The sequence below is a fragment of the Gigantopelta aegis genome, chromosome 2, assembly GCF_016097555.1.
Source record: "Gigantopelta aegis isolate Gae_Host chromosome 2, Gae_host_genome, whole genome shotgun sequence".
Classification (NCBI taxonomy): domain Eukaryota; kingdom Metazoa; phylum Mollusca; class Gastropoda; order Neomphalida; family Peltospiridae; genus Gigantopelta; species Gigantopelta aegis.
In genome coordinates this window covers 31,180,790-31,201,991 of record NC_054700.1, presented here as the reverse complement: position 1 = coordinate 31,201,991, position 21,202 = coordinate 31,180,790, and the positions used below count along the sequence as shown (strand labels likewise).

The 21,202-nt window shown below is 39.9% G+C and overlaps 1 protein-coding gene across 1 annotated transcript in view; it reads right to left on the bottom strand.

Annotated features, from left to right (window-relative positions):
- LOC121383699 (focadhesin-like) overlaps positions 1-21,202 on the bottom strand; it is a 578,322-nt gene that overhangs the window by 255,594 nt on the left and 301,526 nt on the right. The window contains exon 5 of the mRNA XM_041513796.1: positions 19,538-19,639. Coding sequence (XP_041369730.1) covers positions 19,538-19,639 — 102 coding nt within the window. The remainder of the gene's footprint in view (positions 1-19,537; positions 19,640-21,202) is intronic.

Below are 21,202 nucleotides of genomic sequence, written 5' to 3'. Positions count from 1 at the left end.
TTATACTGATAAACTGTAGTGGGATTCAAGGGCAAGCATGATACAGTCCTGGGCAGTATGCTCCATTATACTGATACATAACCAGATTCAAGGGCAGGCATGATGAGGTCCTGGGCAGTATACTCAATTATACTGATACACAGTGGGATTCAAGGGCAGGCATGATGAGGTCCTGGGCAGTACACTCCATTATACTGATACACAGTGGGATTCAAGGGCAGGCATGATGAGATCCTGGGCAGTACGCTCCATTATACTGATACACTGTAGTGGGATTCAAAGGCAAGCATGATAAGGTCCTGGGCAGTACACTCCATTATACTGATACATATCCAGATTCAAGGGCAGGCATGATGAGGTCCTGGGTCAGTACACTCCATTATACTGATACACAGTGGGATTCAAGGGCAGGCATGATGAGGTTCTGGCTCCGTATTCATAAACGTACTTAAGTCAATGTATGATACCTAAATACATACTTAAAGTACATAAATAAGTATCATACATTGACTTAAGTACGTTTATGAATACGGAGCCTGGGCAGTACGCTCCATTATACTGATACACAGTGGGATTTAAGGGCAGGCATGATGAGGTCCTGGGGCTAATGCCACTGAATTAGCCATATAGCATTGGCTCCTGACTCATTAATTTATGGTTGGGTGCTGGGCAAAAAATTAATGTTTGTTATGTTTACCAACACCACTAGAGCACCTTAATTTATTAATTATCATCTACGTGTATTAGATATCAAACATTTTATAATTCAAACATGTATATATACCCACTACATCTTTCCATTAGTAGCAAGGTATCTTTTATATGCACTTTCCCACAAAGGACAGCACATACCATCTTGGTGTGACCTTTGATATACCAGTTGTGGTGCACTGGCTGGGATGGGTACAAACCCAATCAGAGAATGGCTCCACTGAGGTGATTAAATCCTACGATGCAAGCAGCTGTGGTGAGCATTCAAGCGACTTTACCGGCCTTAGTGGCGTCATTTTTAGGTTAACATTGATGATAGTAATGATTATAAATGATTATAATGATAGTGAAAACATTGATGATAGAGATGATTATAAATGATTATAATGCTAGTGACAACATTGACGATAGTAATGATTATAATGATAATGAGAAAATTTATGATAGAGATGATTATAAATGATTATAATGATAATGACAACATTGACGATTGTGATGATTATAATGAAAACACTGATAACACTAATTTTCAAGCACAATGTCAGCAATAGTGACAGCACTTTAAATCAGTGTATAATTTTCAAGTTAGTCTGGGGTTAAATGAAGGTATGACCCTCAAGGCATCTTGTACCTCCTGCTCCAATGTGTCTGCAATTTTAACTACATTTACTAAGTTCAATAAAAATGTTCTAAGCCTTCTAAAGATTATTAATTGAAAAGTCTAAACTGACAGTCAAAGGGCTGTATTTCTATCAGCCACTGACAAGGACATCTGAAAAATGGAACTTGGTCCAGACATTTGTCTTGGCTTTCACTCATCAAACATGAATTAAACCTCCAAGTAAGCAGGTTTGTAATAAATAAAAAATTAAGTTAATGAGCGGAAATCAACTTTTCACAGCCAAACAAACAGCATGCCTGGATAGATACAGACGGACAAATGACAATCTAAGCTGAAAATCGATGAGTATTAAGAGCTGATACTTAATTAATATGGCTTAATTTTTAACAAACAATTATCCACACAACCTTATAAATATTATACAGTCTGACACACAGTTGAAATATGGAACAGAATCATGTGACAGCAACGAGCACTTAACTTACCCCTGTACTGGCTTTAATGGGGAGAGTGAAAAAATTAAGAAGAAAAGACTGATAGAAAGGAGAGACAAGGACTGGGATGTAGAAATAGATAGAAAGGAGAGACAAGGACTGGGATGGAGAAATAGAAAAGACAGACAAGGACTGGGATGTAGAAATTGAATGGAGATACAAGGACTGGAATGTAGAAATAGAATGGAGAGACAAGGACTGGAATGTAGAAATAGAATGGAGAGACAATGAATGGGATATAGAAATAGATAGAACTGATAGACAAGGACTGGGATGTAAAAAAAAAAAAAAAGGAGAAACAAGGACTTGAATGTAAAAGTAAAAAGAAAGGAGACACAAGGTCTAGGACGTAGAAATAGATAGAAACGATAGACAAGGACTAGGATGAAGAAATAGATAGAAACGATAGACAAGGACTGGGATGTAGAAATAGAAAGAAAAGAGAGACAAGGACTGGGATGTAGAAATAGCTAGAAAGGAGATACAAGGACTGGGATGGATAGAAAGGAGATACAAGGACTGGGATGGAGAAATAGAAAAAAGGAGAGACAAGGACTGGGATGTAGAAATAGAATGAAAGGAGATAAGGACTGGGATGTAGAAATAAAATGAAAGGAGAAACAAGGACTGGGATGTAGAAATAGAAAGAAAGGAGAGACAAGGACTGGGATGTAGAAATAGAAAGAAAGGAGAAATAAGGACTGGGATGTAGAAATATATATAAAGGAGAGACAAGGACTGGGACGTAGAAACAGAATGGAGAGACAAGGACTGGGATGTAGAAATAGATATAAAGGAGAAACAAGGACTGGGATGTAGAAATAGATAGAAAGGAGAGAAAGGACTGTGATGTAGACATAGACAGAAAGGAGACACAAGGACTGGGATGTAAAAATAGATAGAAAAGAGACAAAGACTAGGACGTAGAAATAGATAGAAACAATAGACAAGGACTGGGATGTAGAAATAGAAAGAAAAGATAGACAAGGACTAGGACGTAAAAATAGATAGAAACAATAGACAAGGACTAGGATGTAGAAATAGATAGAAATGATAGACAAGGACTGGGATATAGAAATAGAAAGAAAGGAGATAAGGACTGGAATGTAGAAATAGAAAAAAAGGAGAAACAAGGACTGGAATGTAGAAATAGAAAGAAAGGAGAGACAAGGACTGGGATGTAGAAAAATAATGGAGAGACAAGGACTGGGATGTAGAAATAGATAGAAATGATAAACAAGGACTCGGATGTAAAAGCAGACAACAAAAGAAGTTGCCAGATCAGTAAGAAAATCAAGAGAAAGCAAAAGAGTGAGTTGGATGAACTAAATTTTAAAAATATTATAATAATAATAATAATAATAATAATAATAATAATATAAATATAAAAAAGGAATTTTTTTTTTTAATGTTACCTTAGCACATTTTAAAGTATAGCTACATACATTTGGTATTTAACATAAAGATGTTCACTGATTTCTTGAAGCAAGAATCACAAAGAGTCTGAGGCAGATGGAAAAGGTATATAGAATGAGAGACCATGTTTGTTTTTCAAATACCATGCAGGCCTATAAGCAGATCCAGCTTCTTCAAATGCCCAGGGCTTTATGCAGCTGTATACGACAATAAGGCTTCCTTCTGGAAAGGTCAAGGCTACACGGCTGTACAAAAGTATTGGTGTAGATGTACGCATTTTAATATTGTTCATAAATACCAGGTCCGGACCTAATTGTCAACAAGTGGGGGTACCGGTAGTTACACCCCCAGACAAATATTTAAAAAGTGATCTGTTTATCTACTTGGAAAAAACAAGAGTTAAAGTTTGTTTTGTTTAACGACACCACTAGAGCACACTGATGTATTAATCATTGGCTATTAGATGTCAAACATTTGGTAATTGTGATATTATCTTAGAGATCAAAGCCACTACATTTTTCCATTAGTAGCAAACCCTGAGTGAGTGCTCCGCAAGGCTCAGTGGGTAGGTGTAAACCACTTGCACCGACCAGTGATCCATAAATGGTTCAACAAAGGCCATGGTTTGTGCTATCCTGCCTGTGGGAAGCGCAAATAAAAGATCCCTTGCTGCTAATCGGTAAGAGTAGCCCATGTAGTGGTGACAGCGGGTTTCCTCTCAAAATCTGTGTGGTCCATAACCATATGTTTGACGCAATATAACCGTAAATAAAATGTGTTGAGTGTGTCGTTAAATAAAACATTTCTTTCCATTAGTAGCAAGGGATCTTTTATATTTACCATCCCACAGACAGGATAGCACATACCACAGCCTTGATATAACAGGCTTGATGCACTGGTAGGAACGAGAAATAGCTAAATGGACACACCGATGAGGATTGATCCTAGACCGACCATGCATCAAGAGTTTACTAGTCGGCTCTGTCCTGCCCCTAACTGGAAAACACCCTCTACTACTGTACGTAGGATGAGTACATGCATTCCATCGTGCCATAACCCATGTTTTAAAATACCCTCTACTACCGTACGTAGGATGAGTACATGCATTCCATCGTGCCATAACCCATGTTTTAAAACACCCTCTACTACCGTACGTAGGATGAGTACATGCATTCCATCGTGCCATAACCCATGTTTTAAAACACCCTCTACTACCGTACGTAGGATGAGTACATGCATTCCATCGTGCCATAACCCATGTTTTAAAACACCCTCTACTACCGTACGTAGGATGAGTACATGCATTCCATCGTGCCATAACCCATGTTTTAAAACACCCTCTACTACCGTACGTAGGATGAGTACATGCATTCCATCGTGCCATAACCCATGTTTTAAAACACCCTCTACTACCGTACGTAGGATGAGTACATGCATTCCATCGTGCCATAACCCATGTTTTAAAACACCCTCTACTACCGTACGTAGGATGAGTACATGCATTCCATCGTGCCATAACCCATGTTTTAAAACACCCTCTACTACCGTACGTAGGATGAGTACATGCATTCCATCGTGCCATAACCCATGTTTTAAAACACCCTCTACTACCGTACGTAGGATGAGTACATGCATTCCATCGTGCCATAACCCATGTTTTAAAACACCCTCTACTACCGTACGTAGGATGAGTACATGCATTCCATCGTGCCATAACCCATGTTTTAAAACACCCTCTACTACCGTACGTAGGATGAGTACATGCATTCCATCGTGCCATAACCCATGTTTTAAAACACCCTCTACTACCGTACGTAGGATGAGTACATGCATTCCATCGTGCCATAACCCATGTTTTAAAACACCCTCTACTACCGTACGTAGGATGAGTACATGCATTCCATCGTGCCATAACCCATGTTTTAAAACACCCTCTACTACCGTACGTAGGATGAGTACATGCATTCCATCGTGCCATAACCCATGTTTTAAAACACCCTCTACTACCGTACGTAGGATGAGTACATGCATTCCATCGTGCCATAACCCATGTTTTAAAATACCCTCTACTACCGTACGTAGGATGAGTACATGCATTCCATTGTGCCATAACCCATGTTTTAAAACACCCTCTACTACCGTACGTAGGAGGAGTACATGCATTCCATCGTGCCATAACCCATGTTTTAAAACACCCTCTACTACCGTACGTAGGATGAGTACATGCATTCCATCGTGCCATAACCCATGTTTTAAGTTCGGGCTAGTGAGAACCGCAAAACCACTAGCCCGCAGGGCTAGTGGTTTCCACCCCCCTCCTTATCGCTCGATCGTGGTTTTTTTGTGGTTTTTTGTTTTTCTCTCGACTGAAATTTCGTTTAATAAATTTGATTGTGACGTTTGTCATCGAATAATATCAACAACGCAATCAGTATATAATGATAATCCACTTGAACTAGGTCTGCAAACTGCAGTAACATGCTATCTCTACATCGCCACAGTTACAGCATGCATTGTTTACTTTTCCCTTTCAAGTTTCTGGCACAGGAAATAAGTTTAATGACATGCGTGTTTTGATTGGTTGGACACGTCACGTGGTAGTTAATCTCGCACATATGAACTTGGAAATCTCGCACTTAAGAACTTGGAAATCACCAATTGTGACGACAGGTTAATCTCAATCAAGTAAACCCCGGTCATGCTTTGAATTTCAGTGTTTGTTTTATTTACCTGTTGTTTTCTAATTTTACACTTCGCTGACATGTGGTTATCGGCAATCAGGAAAACAATTTACTTTAATGGTAACGCACATGCAATGACTCTGCTTGACCTATTTGTGTATCGGTCTGGATAATGCGTCACAGCTGCCGATACAAGATGATACCTTTTTCGTTCATCAATTAACAACGGATTAGATGTCGCCGTTATATTCTTTTGATATCGGTCTGACACGGGATAATGCCCTGTATTTGAGCAATTGGCATCACCGTTCCTGGCGACATAAATAGTAGGGCCCTAAATGTATAACCCACTACCGAATACACTGAACCATCTATTACCGTGTGTCACACTGTCGTACCCTCATTTAAATTTAATTATTTTGATAGTGGGTTTAGATATGAACCATGAGTTTGCTCAATTATGTTTCCCCAGGGGGAGGGCAAACGCGAAAACGCGAATGACGATGGATCACACTTGACAAAAAACCAAACGTACAACATGACAAAAAACTGAAAGTTACAACATGATTTAAGTGTTTGTTTTATTTTAGCATGGCCTCATCTCTTTGTTTCCTAGGCTAATCACCCGATATGGAGAGATTATGGCTATGGGGTTAGAGTTGGGGGGGGGGGGGGGGTAGCATAGCCTCACCTCTTTGTTTCCTAGGCTAATCACCCGATATGGAGAGATTATGGCTATGGGGTTAGAGTTGGGGGGGGGGGGGTAGCATAGCCTCACCTCTTTGTTTCCTAGGCTAATCACCCGATATGGAGAGATTATGGCTATGGGGTTAGAGTTGGGGGGGGGGGGGTAGCATAGCCTCACCTCTTTGTTTCCTAGGCTAATCACCCGATATGGAGAGATTATGGCTATGGGGTTAGAGTTGGGGGGGGGGGGGTAGCATAGCCTCACCTCTTTGTTTCCTAGGCTAATCACCCAATATGGAGAGATTATGGCTATGGGGCTGGAGTTGGGGGGGGGGTAGCATAGCCTCACCTCTTTGTTTCCTAGGCTAATCACCCGATATGGAGAGATTATGGCTATGGGGTTAGAGTTGGGGGGGGGGGGGGTAGCATAGCCTCACCTCTTTGTTTCCTAGGCTAATCACCCGATATGGAGAGATTATGGCTATGGGGTTAGAGTTGGGGGGGGGGTAGCATAGCCTCACCTCTTTGTTTCCTAGGCTAATCACCCGATATGGAGAGATTATGGCTATGGGGTTAGAGTTGGGGGGGGGGGGGTAGCATAGCCTCACCTCTTTGTTTCCTAGGCTAATCACCCGATATGGAGAGATTATGGCTATGGGGTTAGAGTTGGGGGGGGGGGGTAGCATAGCCTCACCTCTTTGTTTCCTAGGCTAATCACCCGATATGGAGAGATTATGGCTATGGGGTTAGAGTTGGGGGGGGGGGGTAGCATAGCCTCACCTCTTTGTTTCCTAGGCTAATCACCCGATATGGAGAGATTATGGCTATGGGGTTAGAGTTGGGGGGGGGGGGGGTAGCATAGCCTCACCTCTTTGTTTCCTAGGCTAATCACCCGATATGGAGAGATTATGGCTATGGGGTTAGAGTTGGGGGGGGGGGGGGTAGCATAGCCTCACCTCTTTGTTTCCTAGGCTAATCACCCGATATGGAGAGATTATGGCTATGGGGTTAGAGTTGGGGGGGGGGGGGGTAGCATAGCCTCACCTCTTTGTTTCCTAGGCTAATCACCCGATATGGAGAGATTATGGCTATGGGGTTAGAGTTGGGGGGGGGGGGGTAGCATAGCCTCACCTCTTTGTTTCCTAGGCTAATCACCCGATATGGAGAGATTATGGCTATGGGGTTAGAGTTGGGGGGGGGGGGGGTAGCATAGCCTCACCTCTTTGTTTCCTAGGCTAATCACCCGATATGGAGAGATTATGGCTATGGGGTTAGAGTTGGGGGGGGGGGGGTAGCATAGCCTCACCTCTTTGTTTCCTAGGCTAATCACCCGATATGGAGAGATTATGGCTATGGGGTTAGAGTTGGGGGGGGGGGGGGTAGCATAGCCTCACCTCTTTGTTTCCTAGGCTAATCACCCGATATGGAGAGATTATGGCTATGGGGTTAGAGTTGGGGGGGGGGGGGGTAGCATAGCCTCACCTCTTTGTTTCCTAGGCTAATCACCCGATATGGAGAGATTATGGCTATGGGGTTAGAGTTGGGGGGGGGGGGTAGCATAGCCTCACCTCTTTGTTTCCTAGGCTAATCACCCGATATGGAGAGATTATGGCTATGGGGTTAGAGTTGGGGGGGGGGGGGTAGCATAGCCTCACCTCTTTGTTTCCTAGGCTAATCACCCGATATGGAGAGATTATGGCTATGGGGTTAGAGTTGGGGGGGGGGGGTAGCATAGCCTCACCTCTTTGTTTCCTAGGCTAATCACCCGATATGGAGAGATTATGGCTATGGGGTTAGAGTTGGGGGGGGGGGGTAGCATAGCCTCACCTCTTTGTTTCCTAGGCTAATCACCCGATATGGAGAGATTATGGCTATGGGGTTAGAGTTGGGGGGGGGGGGGGGTAGCATAGCCTCACCTCTTTGTTTCCTAGGCTAATCACCCGATATGGAGAGATTATGGCTATGGGGTTAGAGTTGGGGGGGGGGGGGGTAGCATAGCCTCACCTCTTTGTTTCCTAGGCTAATCACCCGATATGGAGAGATTATGGCTATGGGGTTAGAGTTGGGGGGGGGGGTAGCATAGCCTCACCTCTTTGTTTCCTAGGCTAATCACCCGATATGGAGAGATTATGGCTATGGGGTTAGAGTTGGGGGGGGGGGTAGCATAGCCTCACCTCTTTGTTTCCTAGGCTAATCACCCGATATGGAGAGATTATGGCTATGGGGTTAGAGTTGGGGGGGGGGGGTAGCATAGCCTCACCTCTTTGTTTCCTAGGCTAATCACCCGATATGGAGAGATTATGGCTATGGGGTTAGAGTTGGGGGGGGGTAGCATAGCCTCACCTCTTTGTTTCCTAGGCTAATCACCCGATATGGAGAGATTATGGCTATGGGGTTAGAGTTGGGGGGGGGGGGTAGCATAGCCTCACCTCTTTGTTTCCTAGGCTAATCACCCAATATGGAGAGATTATGGCTATGGGGTTAGAGTTGGGGGGGGTAGCATAGCCTCACCTCTTTGTTTCCTAGGCTAATCACCCGATATGGAGAGATTATGGCTATGGGGTTAGAGTTGGGGGGGGTTAGCATAGCCTCACCTCTTTGTTTCCTAGGCTAATCACCCGATATGGAGAGATTATGGCTATGGGGCTAGAGTTGGGGGGGGGTAGCATAGCCTCACCTCTTTGTTTCCTAGGCTAATCACCCGATATGGAGAGATTATGGCTATGGGGTTAGAGTTGGGGGGGGGGTAGCATAGCCTCACCTCTTTGTTTCCTAGGCTAATCACCCGATATGGAGAGATTATGGCTATGGGGCTGGAGTTGGGGGGGGGGGGGTAGCATAGCCTCACCTCTTTGTTTCCTAGGCTAATCACCCGATATGGAGAGATTAAGGCTATGGGGTTGGAGTTGGGGGGGGGGGGTAACGTAGCCTCACCTCTTTGTTTCATAGGCTAATCACCCGATATGGAGAGATTAAGGCTATGATTAGAGTTGGGGTTATATGGTGTCAGACATATGGTTAAGGACCACACAGATACTGAGAGGAAACCCGCTGTTGCCACTTCATGGGTTATTCTTTTCGATTAGCAGCAATGGATCTTTTATATGCACCATCCCACAAACAGGATAGTACATACCACAGCCTTTGTTACACCAGTTGTGGAACACTTTCTCAGAGGTACATGTACATGCATTTTTTTAAATATGCATAATGCATTTTGTGTTATTAAACACACCAGGATGACCAAAAACACTTCGGATATACGAAAATGGATAATCTAAACACCAGGATGACCAAAAACACTTTGGATGTACAGAAATGGATAATCTAAACAACACAGTAACTAATGTTTGATTTCAGTTATCAGAAACGGCTTTAATAGTGACAAAACAAGCCATGGTGTTTAAAATCTAGGGTCTGTCCCTTTAACTGCATTCCATTTTGGAGTGATAACCATTGGGGTCGTTTATGCCTTTATAAGTTTCTCACCGCTTCAATGATGACAAACATACTATATATAACTGAATAACTCACTGTAAAAATTGACACATTTATTTCACTGAATTCTATGGCTTTCAGAAATGAAAGTAAGGTATTATATATCACAATTCAATCATTCCATTAAAAGCACAATGACATTCAGTAATTACTAAATAACTTGTCATTTACTATATTTAGCTGAAGAGGTCATTAGTAATTTTTCTCTGTCATTATTTGGAAAATAGAACTGAATTACTCACACAACACTTTTCAATTTTTAAAAAGTAATATTTGTATTTATTATTATTGTTCTCAGATACATAAACCATGCATAATTTCTATGGATATGAATATACACTCTAAAAAGTGTTATTTTGACTCCAACATGCATAATTTGCAGGGTATTGGTTACATCACTTAATAAAATGGTGGGTAGCTGGAGTACTCTGCCATTTGAAAGCTAGACGGACATTTGGATGGTTATAATTGCTCTCTGTAAGCACAATATGTGAGGTTTTTTAACAAAATGTTTTATATCTCAGTTACTTGAGGCAGTCTGTAATTTGATAACACACTTATTATGTGTGTGAGATGTGTGGGGTGTGGGGTGTGAACACTTATCATGTGTGTGTGATGTGTGGGGTATGAAACTTATCATGTGTGTGTGATGTGTGGGATATGAACACTTATCATGTGTGTGAGATGTGTGTGATATGAACACTTATCATGTGTGTGTGTGATGTGTGGGGTATGGAGTATGAACACTTATCATGTGTGTGTGATGTGTGGGGTATGGGGTATGAACACTTATCATGTGTGTGTGATGTGTGGGGTATGGGGTATGAACACTTATCATGTGTGTGTGATGTGTGGGGTATGAACACTTATCATGTGTGTGTGATGTGTGGGGTATGGGGTATGAACACTTATCATGTGTGTGTGATGTGTGGGGTATGGGGTATGAACACTTATCATGTGTGTGTGATGTGTGGGGTGTGGGGTATGAACACTTATCATGTGTGTGTGATGTGTGGGGTATGGGGTATGAACACTTATCATGTGTGTGTGATGTGTGGGGTATGGGGTATGAACACTTATCATGTGTGTGTGATGTGTGGGGTGTGGGGTATGAACACTTATCATGTGTGTGTGATGTGTGGGGTATGGGGTATGAACACTTATCATGTGTGTGTGATGTGTGGGGTATGAACACTTATTATGTGTGTGTGTGATGTGTGGGGTATGAACACTTATTATGTGTGTGTGTGATGTGTGGGGTATGAACACTTATCATGTGTGTGTGATGTGTGGGGTATGAACACTTATCATGTGTGTGTGATGTGTGGGGTGTGGGGTATGAACACTTATTATGTGTGTGAGATGTGTGGGGTGTGGGGTGTGAACACTTATCATGTGTGTGAGATGTGTGGGGTGTGGGGTATGAACACTTATCATGTGTGTGAGATGTGTGTGATATGAACACTTATCATGTGTGTGTGATGTGTGGGATATGAACACTTATCATGTGTGTGAGATGTGTGTGATATGAACACTTATCATGTGTGTGTGTGATGTGTGGGGTATGGGGTATGAACACTTATCATGTGTGTGTGTGATGTGTGGGGTGTGGGGTATGAACACTTATCATGTGTGTGTGATGTGTGGGGTGTGGGGTATGAACACTTATCATGTGTGTGTGATGTGTGGGGTGTGGGGTATGAACACTTATCATGTGTGTGTGTGATGTGTGGGGTATGGGGTATGAACACTTATCATGTGTGTGTGATGTGTGGGGTATGGGGTATGAACACTTATCATGTGTGTGTGATGTGTGGGGTATGGGGTATGAACACTTATCATGTGTGTGTGATGTGTGGGGTGTGGGGTATGAACACTTATCATGTGTGTGTGATGTGTGGGGTATGGGGTATGAACACTTATCATGTGTGTGTGATGTGTGGGGTATGGGGTATGAACACTTATCATGTGTGTGTGATGTGTGGGGTATGAACACTTATTATGTGTGTGTGTGATGTGTGGGGTATGAACACTTATTATGTGTGTGTGTGATGTGTGGGGTATGAACACTTATCATGTGTGTGTGATGTGTGGGGTATGAACACTTATTATGTGTGTGTGTGATGTGTGGGGTATGAACACTTATTATGTGTGTGTGATGTGTGGGGTATGAACTCTTATCATGGGTGTGTGATGTGTGTGATATGAACACTTATCATGTGTGTGTGTGTATGTGTATGTGATGTATGGGGTATGAACACTTATCATGTGTGTGTGTGTATGTCTGTGTGATGTATGGGGTATGAACACTTATCATGTGTGTGTGATGCAGGCCTCACGCGAGGTCAAAATCATAGAGTGAAGTCACTTCTCTCTCAAACTTTAGAGTGGGCGAAGTTTTTAATAACAGGGAGACTTGAATTTTTAATCCCCCAAAAAAGAATTTATCTTAATACAGGTGCAACTTTTACAATCTGTATTTTATTTTATTTTATTTACCATCTGTACTGCTAATTGATGGCTATGTGCTCTATAGGTTTTTTTTTCAAATTACCTTTCCACATGTAGCCTTCTTTAGAAATAATTATATGTAATTGAAATGCACTAATTTAACTGTTTAGAATTCATTCTCTTACAAGTTTGTCTTCTCATTTCATTTAATACCTACTCCTTGCAGAGTACTGTCCTAGTAGATTAATCTACCACGGTTAAGCTGAGATTATCCAGAGGCAATTAAATGCATTCCACAGTCAGTTTCTTAATTAATACACCTTGTCACTGTTGTTTACAATTTAAAAAAAGGTTTAAATAATTTAGTGGCCGCTTAACACAGACACTTTAGCGACTTGGGGGATCCAGTTTAAGTGGCCGCCGGGTATGTAGGACAGGTTACCACTATTTCACAATTTCGACATATGTTTTGTATGTTGAATTTATTCATTATGACAAAGTCTACGTAAAACTAAATAATTACTCCAACTATTAGTGTCAGACACGGGTGTTGTCTGAGCTAGACCATCTATCTATGAGCCTGTCGCAGGATTTTGTGGCGCCAGTGCCTCTTCAAACTCTCAGGCCATTCACACTTAATTATTATCTATGAATAGGTGTTCCTCCTGTTTCATCATTCATCCGTGATTGTGTACATTACAAGTGATGGCTATTTTCAAAAAGTTTTGTGTCGCCTTATGGTGACTAGCACGGCAAAGTCAGGCTGGTTAGAGCGAAGTTTTGGCTCATTTCGCCCAGTCGTGTGAGCCCTGGTGATGTGTGGGGTATGAACACTTATCATGGGTGTATGATGTGTGTGATATGAACATTTATCATGTGTGTGTGTGATGTGTGTGATATGAACATTTATCATGTGTGTGTGTGATGTATGGGGTATGAACACTTATCATGTGTGTGTGATGTGTGGGGTATGAACACTTATCATGTGTGTGTGATGTGTGGGATATGAACACTTATCACGTGTGTGTGATGTGTGGGATATGAACACTTATCACGTGTGTGTGATGTGTGGGGTATGGACACTTATCACATGTGTGTGATGTGTGGAATATGAACACTTATCACGTGTGTGTGATGTGTGGGATATGAACACTTATCACGTGTGTGTGATGTGTGGGGTATGGACACTTATCACGTGTGTGTGATGTGTGGGGTATGAACATTTATCATGTGTGTGTGTGATGTGTGGGGTATGAACACTTATCATGTGTGTGTGTGGGGATGTGTTATCACGTGGTGTATGGACACTTATCACGTGTGTGTGATGTGTGGGATATGAACATTTATCATGTGTGTGTGTGATGTGTGTGATATGAACATTTATCATGTGTGTGTGTGATGTGTGGGGTATGAACACTTATCATGTGTGTGTGATGTGTGGGGTATGAACACTTATCATGTGTGTGTGATGTGTGGGATATGAACACTTATCATGTGTGTGTGATGTGTGGGATATGAACACTTATCATGTGTGTGAGATGTGTGGGGTATGGGATATGAACACTTATCACGTGTGTTTGATGTGTGGGATATGTGTGGGGTATGAACACTTATCATGTGTGTGTGATGTGTGGGATATGAACACTTATCATGTGTGTTTGATGTGTGGGGTATGAACATTTATCATGTGTGTGTGATGCATATAGCTGACAAAAACATGAAAATATTTGTATGTGTTCAGGACTGGTCACTGATAAATATTTGTGTGAATATAAAAATGTTTTCCAGTAGCAAATATGAAATTACAAATTTTGTATTAAATGCAAAACCTGGGAAGGTTTGGTTTGGTATGGCTTTGTTTTTGTGTTTTTTATTTTGTTCTTGATTTTGTTTTTGTTTTTTGTTGTGTTTTTGTTTTTGTTTGTTTCTTTTGTTTGTGTTTTTGTTTGTTTTTAAAAACAAATATTATCAGGCTTATTGTACAATAAAATAAACAATGTCAATATTTGTCACCAAAAGACATACATGTCAACTCTTACGGATCACCCGTAAAATTTACAGATTTGTTAGCATTTGACAGTCTTACAGGCATAGGACAAATTCCTTATAGGTAACACGCATTTTCAGGTTTTTATTATTTTTCATTATTATTATTTTTACATGACTCGTTATCAGCTAAGTAAGCCATCTTTCATATCCTTCGTGATTTTCGTTGTCCTTTTGTGAATCTGGAAACGGCCATTTTGTCATATTTATTTTGGACGAGAGGTGCCACCTAGCGGATATATGTGCACTAATCAAAGTCTCACATCATCTTTTGAGCACACCACACTGCGCAGGAAAGCAACTGTAAATTCACACCACATGCAAATTTTGAGTGGGATGGAGCCTCCAACCAAGAAGTGCAAGCAATATGCCGGAACATATCAGTTGTCTTGGAATGGTCTATTCCAAGGCGTTATAACTAACAGCAAGCTAGGAAGCAACCACGCATGGTGCACTGTCTGTTGTCGTGACATCAAAGTGGCCGCCTCCAGGGGTTATGACGTGCACGAGCACCTCAAGTCGAAGATGCATGAGTGACAGTTGAAATGTCCACAAGTGACCAGTGTTGGGGATCCAATAAAATTGTACTTGTTTATAGTCTCGATTTTCATTTTCATGTTGCCTTGAATTTAAAATCATCAGTTCCCCGTCATTTTGCAGCTAGCTTATGGATTTCTTATGGATTTTTGCCCACAGTCTTACAGGTGTTGATCAGTAAAGGTTGGCATCTATGCCATAAGATATGCATCTATTTTGGGGTTCATATTATAACGTGCCATTATAACTTCACACAGTCAACAAAAGGAAAGTGCCATCTAACTGCTTCAGTGGTATAATCTCCATCAAATATCAGCCCTCCAAATGTATGACGGCAATCAACAGTGCCGATGCATAACCCTGTTGTCAAATTGATTTTTATCATTATCGGGTATTTATCCTTTGTTATTATCTGTACTAAATTGCCAAGATGAAGTAAATGTCGAACAATGAAACCGTTTACTAAGACTTCCAGTAAGAAAAGTAAGGTATTGTACATCACAATTCAGTCCTTCCATTAAAAATACAATACCATTCCGTAATTACTTGTTATTAGTTGTCGTTATAATTATTACATCAGACTGCAGGAGTTCATTTTCAGTCAACGTGTTCTCTGACATTTGTAAAACGGAACCAAACGATCCATCCACCGGTACACAAAGGTTTCCCATTCCTAAATCATCAACTTTCTTCTCTTTTTTTTATTAGTATTTTTTTTTTTTACAAATAAAATATCATGTCTTTTACTAATTGTAAAAAAAAAACCCATACAGATGGTTGAAATATATGTGCCTCACTTTCAGGGTAAGTTTAAGATGTTGAAATATATGTGCCTCACTTTCAGGGTAAGATTAAGATTTTGAAATATATGTGCCCCACTTTCAGGGTAAGATTAAGATGTTGAATTACGAACCCCACTTTCAGGGTAAGATTAAGATGGTGAAATATATGTGCCCCACTTTCAGGGTAAGTTTAAGATGTTGAAATATATGTGCCTCACTTTCAGGGTAAGATTAAGATTTTGAAATATATGTGCCCCACTTTCAGGGTAAGATTAAGATGTTGAATTACGAACCCCACTTTCAGGGTAAGATTAAAATGGTTGAAAATAGGTGCCCCAATTTCCGTGTTAGATTAAGATGGTTGAAATACGTGCCCCACTTTCAGTGTACGAAGTATCCATTTCATTCACACAGTGACCCATACAGTAACAGAATAAAAGAAATTCATTCCAGTCTGTGTAGTTCTCAGAATTAAGTAGATTGGAATTATCTACCTGAGAGCCTGTGAAAGAGAATTGTTTGACAGACATGTTTCGCTGTTGGTCGTAAGCAGGTAATGGCCTCACACGTGATCTGGTAGCATACAAAGGTTTGTGTTCAAGTGAAGACAACCTTGAAATCAGGACCAACAACAGTGATTCATTACTAAGGTGGAATTTAATAAATGACAACTAAAATGGTGAAAAGAAAGCTCAAAAAGTCCTTGCTAACAATTGGCTTTTGCACTTTATTAAAAAATCTTTTAGCAATCTAACATGTAATTTAAAAAGTCTGAAAAGAAAATAAGTTTTGTGTTATCCTTAGTACTGTGAGGGCACTAAATCTCTGAGATTCTAAAGCTGCAATCATTGCCATGATGGCTTTTGTAAAACTAAAGTTTTTAAATAAAATTTTAAATTCTAATTATGTAGATACCGAACAAATGTTAAATTTTTAATTATATAAAAATTCAGTTTTGATTATTACATTAACCACAGACAAAAACTACTCCCATAATAGCCTGGTAATAATGATTGCATGTGTTTGACAGGGAAAATAAATATCCTTTTACTGTCAGTGAGCATAATTATCAACACATTCAGCATGCTAGCATGCTCGACAAAAACGCCAACGGCAAATTGTTTTTAAAAAGGATATGAATCTTGTAAAATAAAATCAGATATGCTGTAGAACTTTGTGGGAGGCACTGCCATTGTTATTTTAAATACTTGTTTAATTATTTCACTGGTCGACTCAGTCTGCTGCAGTTGTTTTTCTCCAGGCATACTTGGAGTAAACTCTTTTTTGTGGGGGTGCAGGGTATATATATGATAGCATGCAAAACAATTTGCCTCCCGCCTCCGCCAGTCCTAAAACAAATTAAAAGTCCATCTCCCAAAGTCTGATATATTACAATATTTCTGTACTCTTTATTTTAAGGGGTCTGAAAAGTGAAGCAACTCTTATTAAACCTTGGTCCCCTTTCAATATTTCTTAACCTAACTGCCAAATGAATACTGATTCCAACAAAATAACATAAAGAAAATGGGCCACTTCTTTCAATAGATCTTAACCTACAGGCCACACTGGCTGTAACAATGGTGTGATCCCTCATCATAATAAACCGGCCTCGGTGGCGTCGTGGCAGGCCATCGGTCTACAGGCTGGTAGGTACTGGGTTCGGATCCCAGTCGAGGCATGGGATTTTTAATCCAGATACCGACTCCAAACCCTGAGCGAGTGCTCCGCAAGGCTCAATGGGTAGGTGTAAACCACTTGCACCGACCAGTGATCCATAACTGGTTCAACAAAGGCCATGGTTTGTGCTATCCTGCCTGTGGGAAGCGCAAATAAAAGATCCCTTGCTGCCAATCGGAAGAGTAGCCCATGTAATGGCGACAGCGGGTTTCCTCTCAAAAATCTGTGTGGTCCTTAACCATATGTCTGACGCCATATAAAATGTGTTTAGTGCGTCGTTAAATAAAACATTTTTTTTTTTTTTTCATCATAATAAATAAAAACTGTATACTCGTATTTATTTCATTCTGCCAGGATCCTGTCCAAGATATACACCACCCTTTTATTTTTACATTATCGATACTCATTCATGTGATGCACAGTATAACCTCTATTGTAGCTCGTACAATAACCTTTTAAAACATCGTCATTTAAAACCTGTTTTCTTCATCCCACTGACACAAGACAACTCTTCTCGTAACCCGAACAAGCTACATTTGTTGTTTTCATCACTCACATTAACAACTGGCTGCCATTTACGAAGCAACTAGGGTATGTCACAATTCGAGTCTGCTAAATTTTGGTTAATACTCACGGCACAGCTAGAAATTAATATCACCTTGTCAGCACAATCTGTGGTTAGTTGAAGGAAAAAAAGTATGCTAGTCTCAGATTATCAAGTGACTGATTGGTCATCTCCAGAGCCAATGGGATACATTACGAAATATACCGATGAACGTTCAGTTAGCCTACTTTATTAAACGGCTCCTATTTCTCCTGGGTAGGAAAAAGTCACTTCTCCTACTTTTTGAATTCTAGATTATGATTTTAAGTCTTTTGTATCCATTCAAATATTACTAATATTAATGCATGCATATTACAAATAATAATTTAAGTAAGAAAATGACCCCACTGATATTCATGACAATTAAAGTAAAACAGAATTTTGGCAGTTAATTTCAATTTTTATTTTAATTCCAAAAGGTTAATTTAACTAAGGAATTTTACAGAAACATATATAACTTATATACAAATGTATATAATTAGTCATTCATCTTTTAAAGTTAATTTAACTAAGGAATTTTACAGAAACATACATATCTTATATACAAATGTATATAATTAGTCATTCATCTTTTAAAGTGCATTGTATAGTCACTATTTAGGTAGAATTTTTAACACTAGAGTATATATCCTCTTTTCCCGGGCCTTTGTTAGCATATTACTATCTCTAATACTAATTAAAAATGTATTTAAATTACAACAAGAAAAGAAAAATCCCAGCACTGTAGAAAGCTCCGAGTTCCTCATCTGTTGCCTTTATGAAGCCTGCTTTGTCTGTGACCTCTGTTTGAAGCTGTCCACACCATCACCTACCTGTCTTATCTTCCTCCCACCACACACACAGTCTGTGTAATTCCCTGCACCAACCTGGCATCCTCATCCTCTGGTACGACCCCTGGCACTAGCTAACACTCACTGTAGTTGCAGGTGAGTACAGTAGGTGGTTACAGCTAGGAGCCCCTTAACAAGGCTGAAGTATTCACTGAACACTCTCTCAAGTGGTCACACTAAGCCCATGGCAAACGCTGATGGACAGCATTGCAAATGTATGGCACACATGGCCAAAAGATACAATCACCTATTGTGGTTAGACAAGGATTGGGGTTTGGAGTTGGATAGCAAACCAGTTCAGAAATAAGAACTACATATTGGTGACAAATGATATGAAATTCAAGAATAAAAACAATTAGAAAATTTGTATCTAATTTTTATTATTTTTCAAACTTACCTAGTGTTAGCACCATCAAAAATAAGCAACATAACCTGAGTAAAAAACCAACAAACAAACAAACAAACAAACAAAGGAAACAAAGAATAAAAATAAAATCTCACCTGATAGAAAATGGACTTGTGTAGCCATCCTTGTTTTGAAGAATACCGCGAGCCTGCAGCACCAACAAGTCTCTAACAGCACAAACAATACCGAGAAGATTCCTGTAAAATGAAAATACATATGTACACATTCCTAGAAAATTACTGATGATCACACAAAAATAAATATATGCTGTATAATTAATATTTTACAATTGCCATGTTTGTGTTTAATGTCTTTTCTAACACATCTACAGGAGTGAACACTGTGTGAGATTTATAATATCATATAACTGTATCCCTCATAATGCAGTTCAATTTAAATATCTCTGATTGGATGCATAATGATTATCTAACACATCTACAGGAGTGAACACTGTGTGAGATTTATAATATCATATAACTATATCCCTCATAATGCAGTTCAATTTAAATATCTCTGATTGGATGCATAATGATTATCTAACACATCTACAGGAGTGAACACTGTGTGAGATTTATAATATCATATAACTATATCCCTCATAATGCAGTTCAATTTAAATATCTCTGATTGGATGCATAATGATTATCTAACACATCTACAGGAGTGAACACTGTGTGAGATTTATAATATCATATAACTATATCCCCCATAATGCAGTTCAATTTAAATATCTCTGATTGGATGCATAATGATTATGATGTAGATGTCAAAGCCAAACAATCCATTGAAATGAACACTATAGTTGTTACAGATTTCTACTTATGTGATATACAGCGCCGTACCAAAAGTGTTCGCGAAAATGACGTCAGTAACACGGAAGCGCTTTTCTACTTTCCGCAAAATGCGTGTTTTTCCCAACTTACGTAAAACCAAGCCTTTTGATACAATCCCTATTTATATATTTTTTTACGTAGCTACACTGGTGACATTATGAATTAGTCGCCTGCTCCCTTGATCTTGAAGCAGACGGTGTTTTGCAAAATGGGTCGCAAATCCACAGATCTTATACCGAGAAAAAACAACTGATTGTTGACTTAAAATCGCATGGCCACAGAAACTCAGAAATTGTCAAATTATTGACGGTGCCCGAGTCTACCATTCGATCAGTGTGGAAAAAATATTGTATAAGCTGAAGTGTTGAGAACGTCAAAAGAACTGGTCGACCACAAAAGATCACAATTAGAGGAGAATTATGTTTACTTCGGAGTGTCAAAAAAAATTGCGGGAAAGTTCTTAGAGATATAACTGCTGATTTTAATCAAGGTAGGAGAGTGAAAGTTCATCCTGTGACAATTCAAAGAATTTTATACAAAAATAAGATTTTTAGATGAGTTATTGGAAAAAAAATGAGTATCCGTGAAGTGAACCAAAAAAAGTGACTGTTGTGGTGCCTGGACAGGAGATGGTGGGATGTTAATAACCAGTGGAGTCAAGTGATATTTAGTGATGAATCTCAGATAGTAATTGGCAAAAACGACCGTTTTTGTTTGGTGAGCTGCACATGAAGCATATCACCGTCCCGAATGCATGTCTGTTCCAAGTCAACGAAGGGTGTCGATTATGATCTGGGGCTGCATTACATGGCATGGTGTCGGAACTTTATGTATGGTTAATGGAAACATTAATGCTGAAAAGTATCGTGAAATACTCGACAATCATCTCTGGTCTGTTTTAGCACTACATTTTATCGATAAACCATA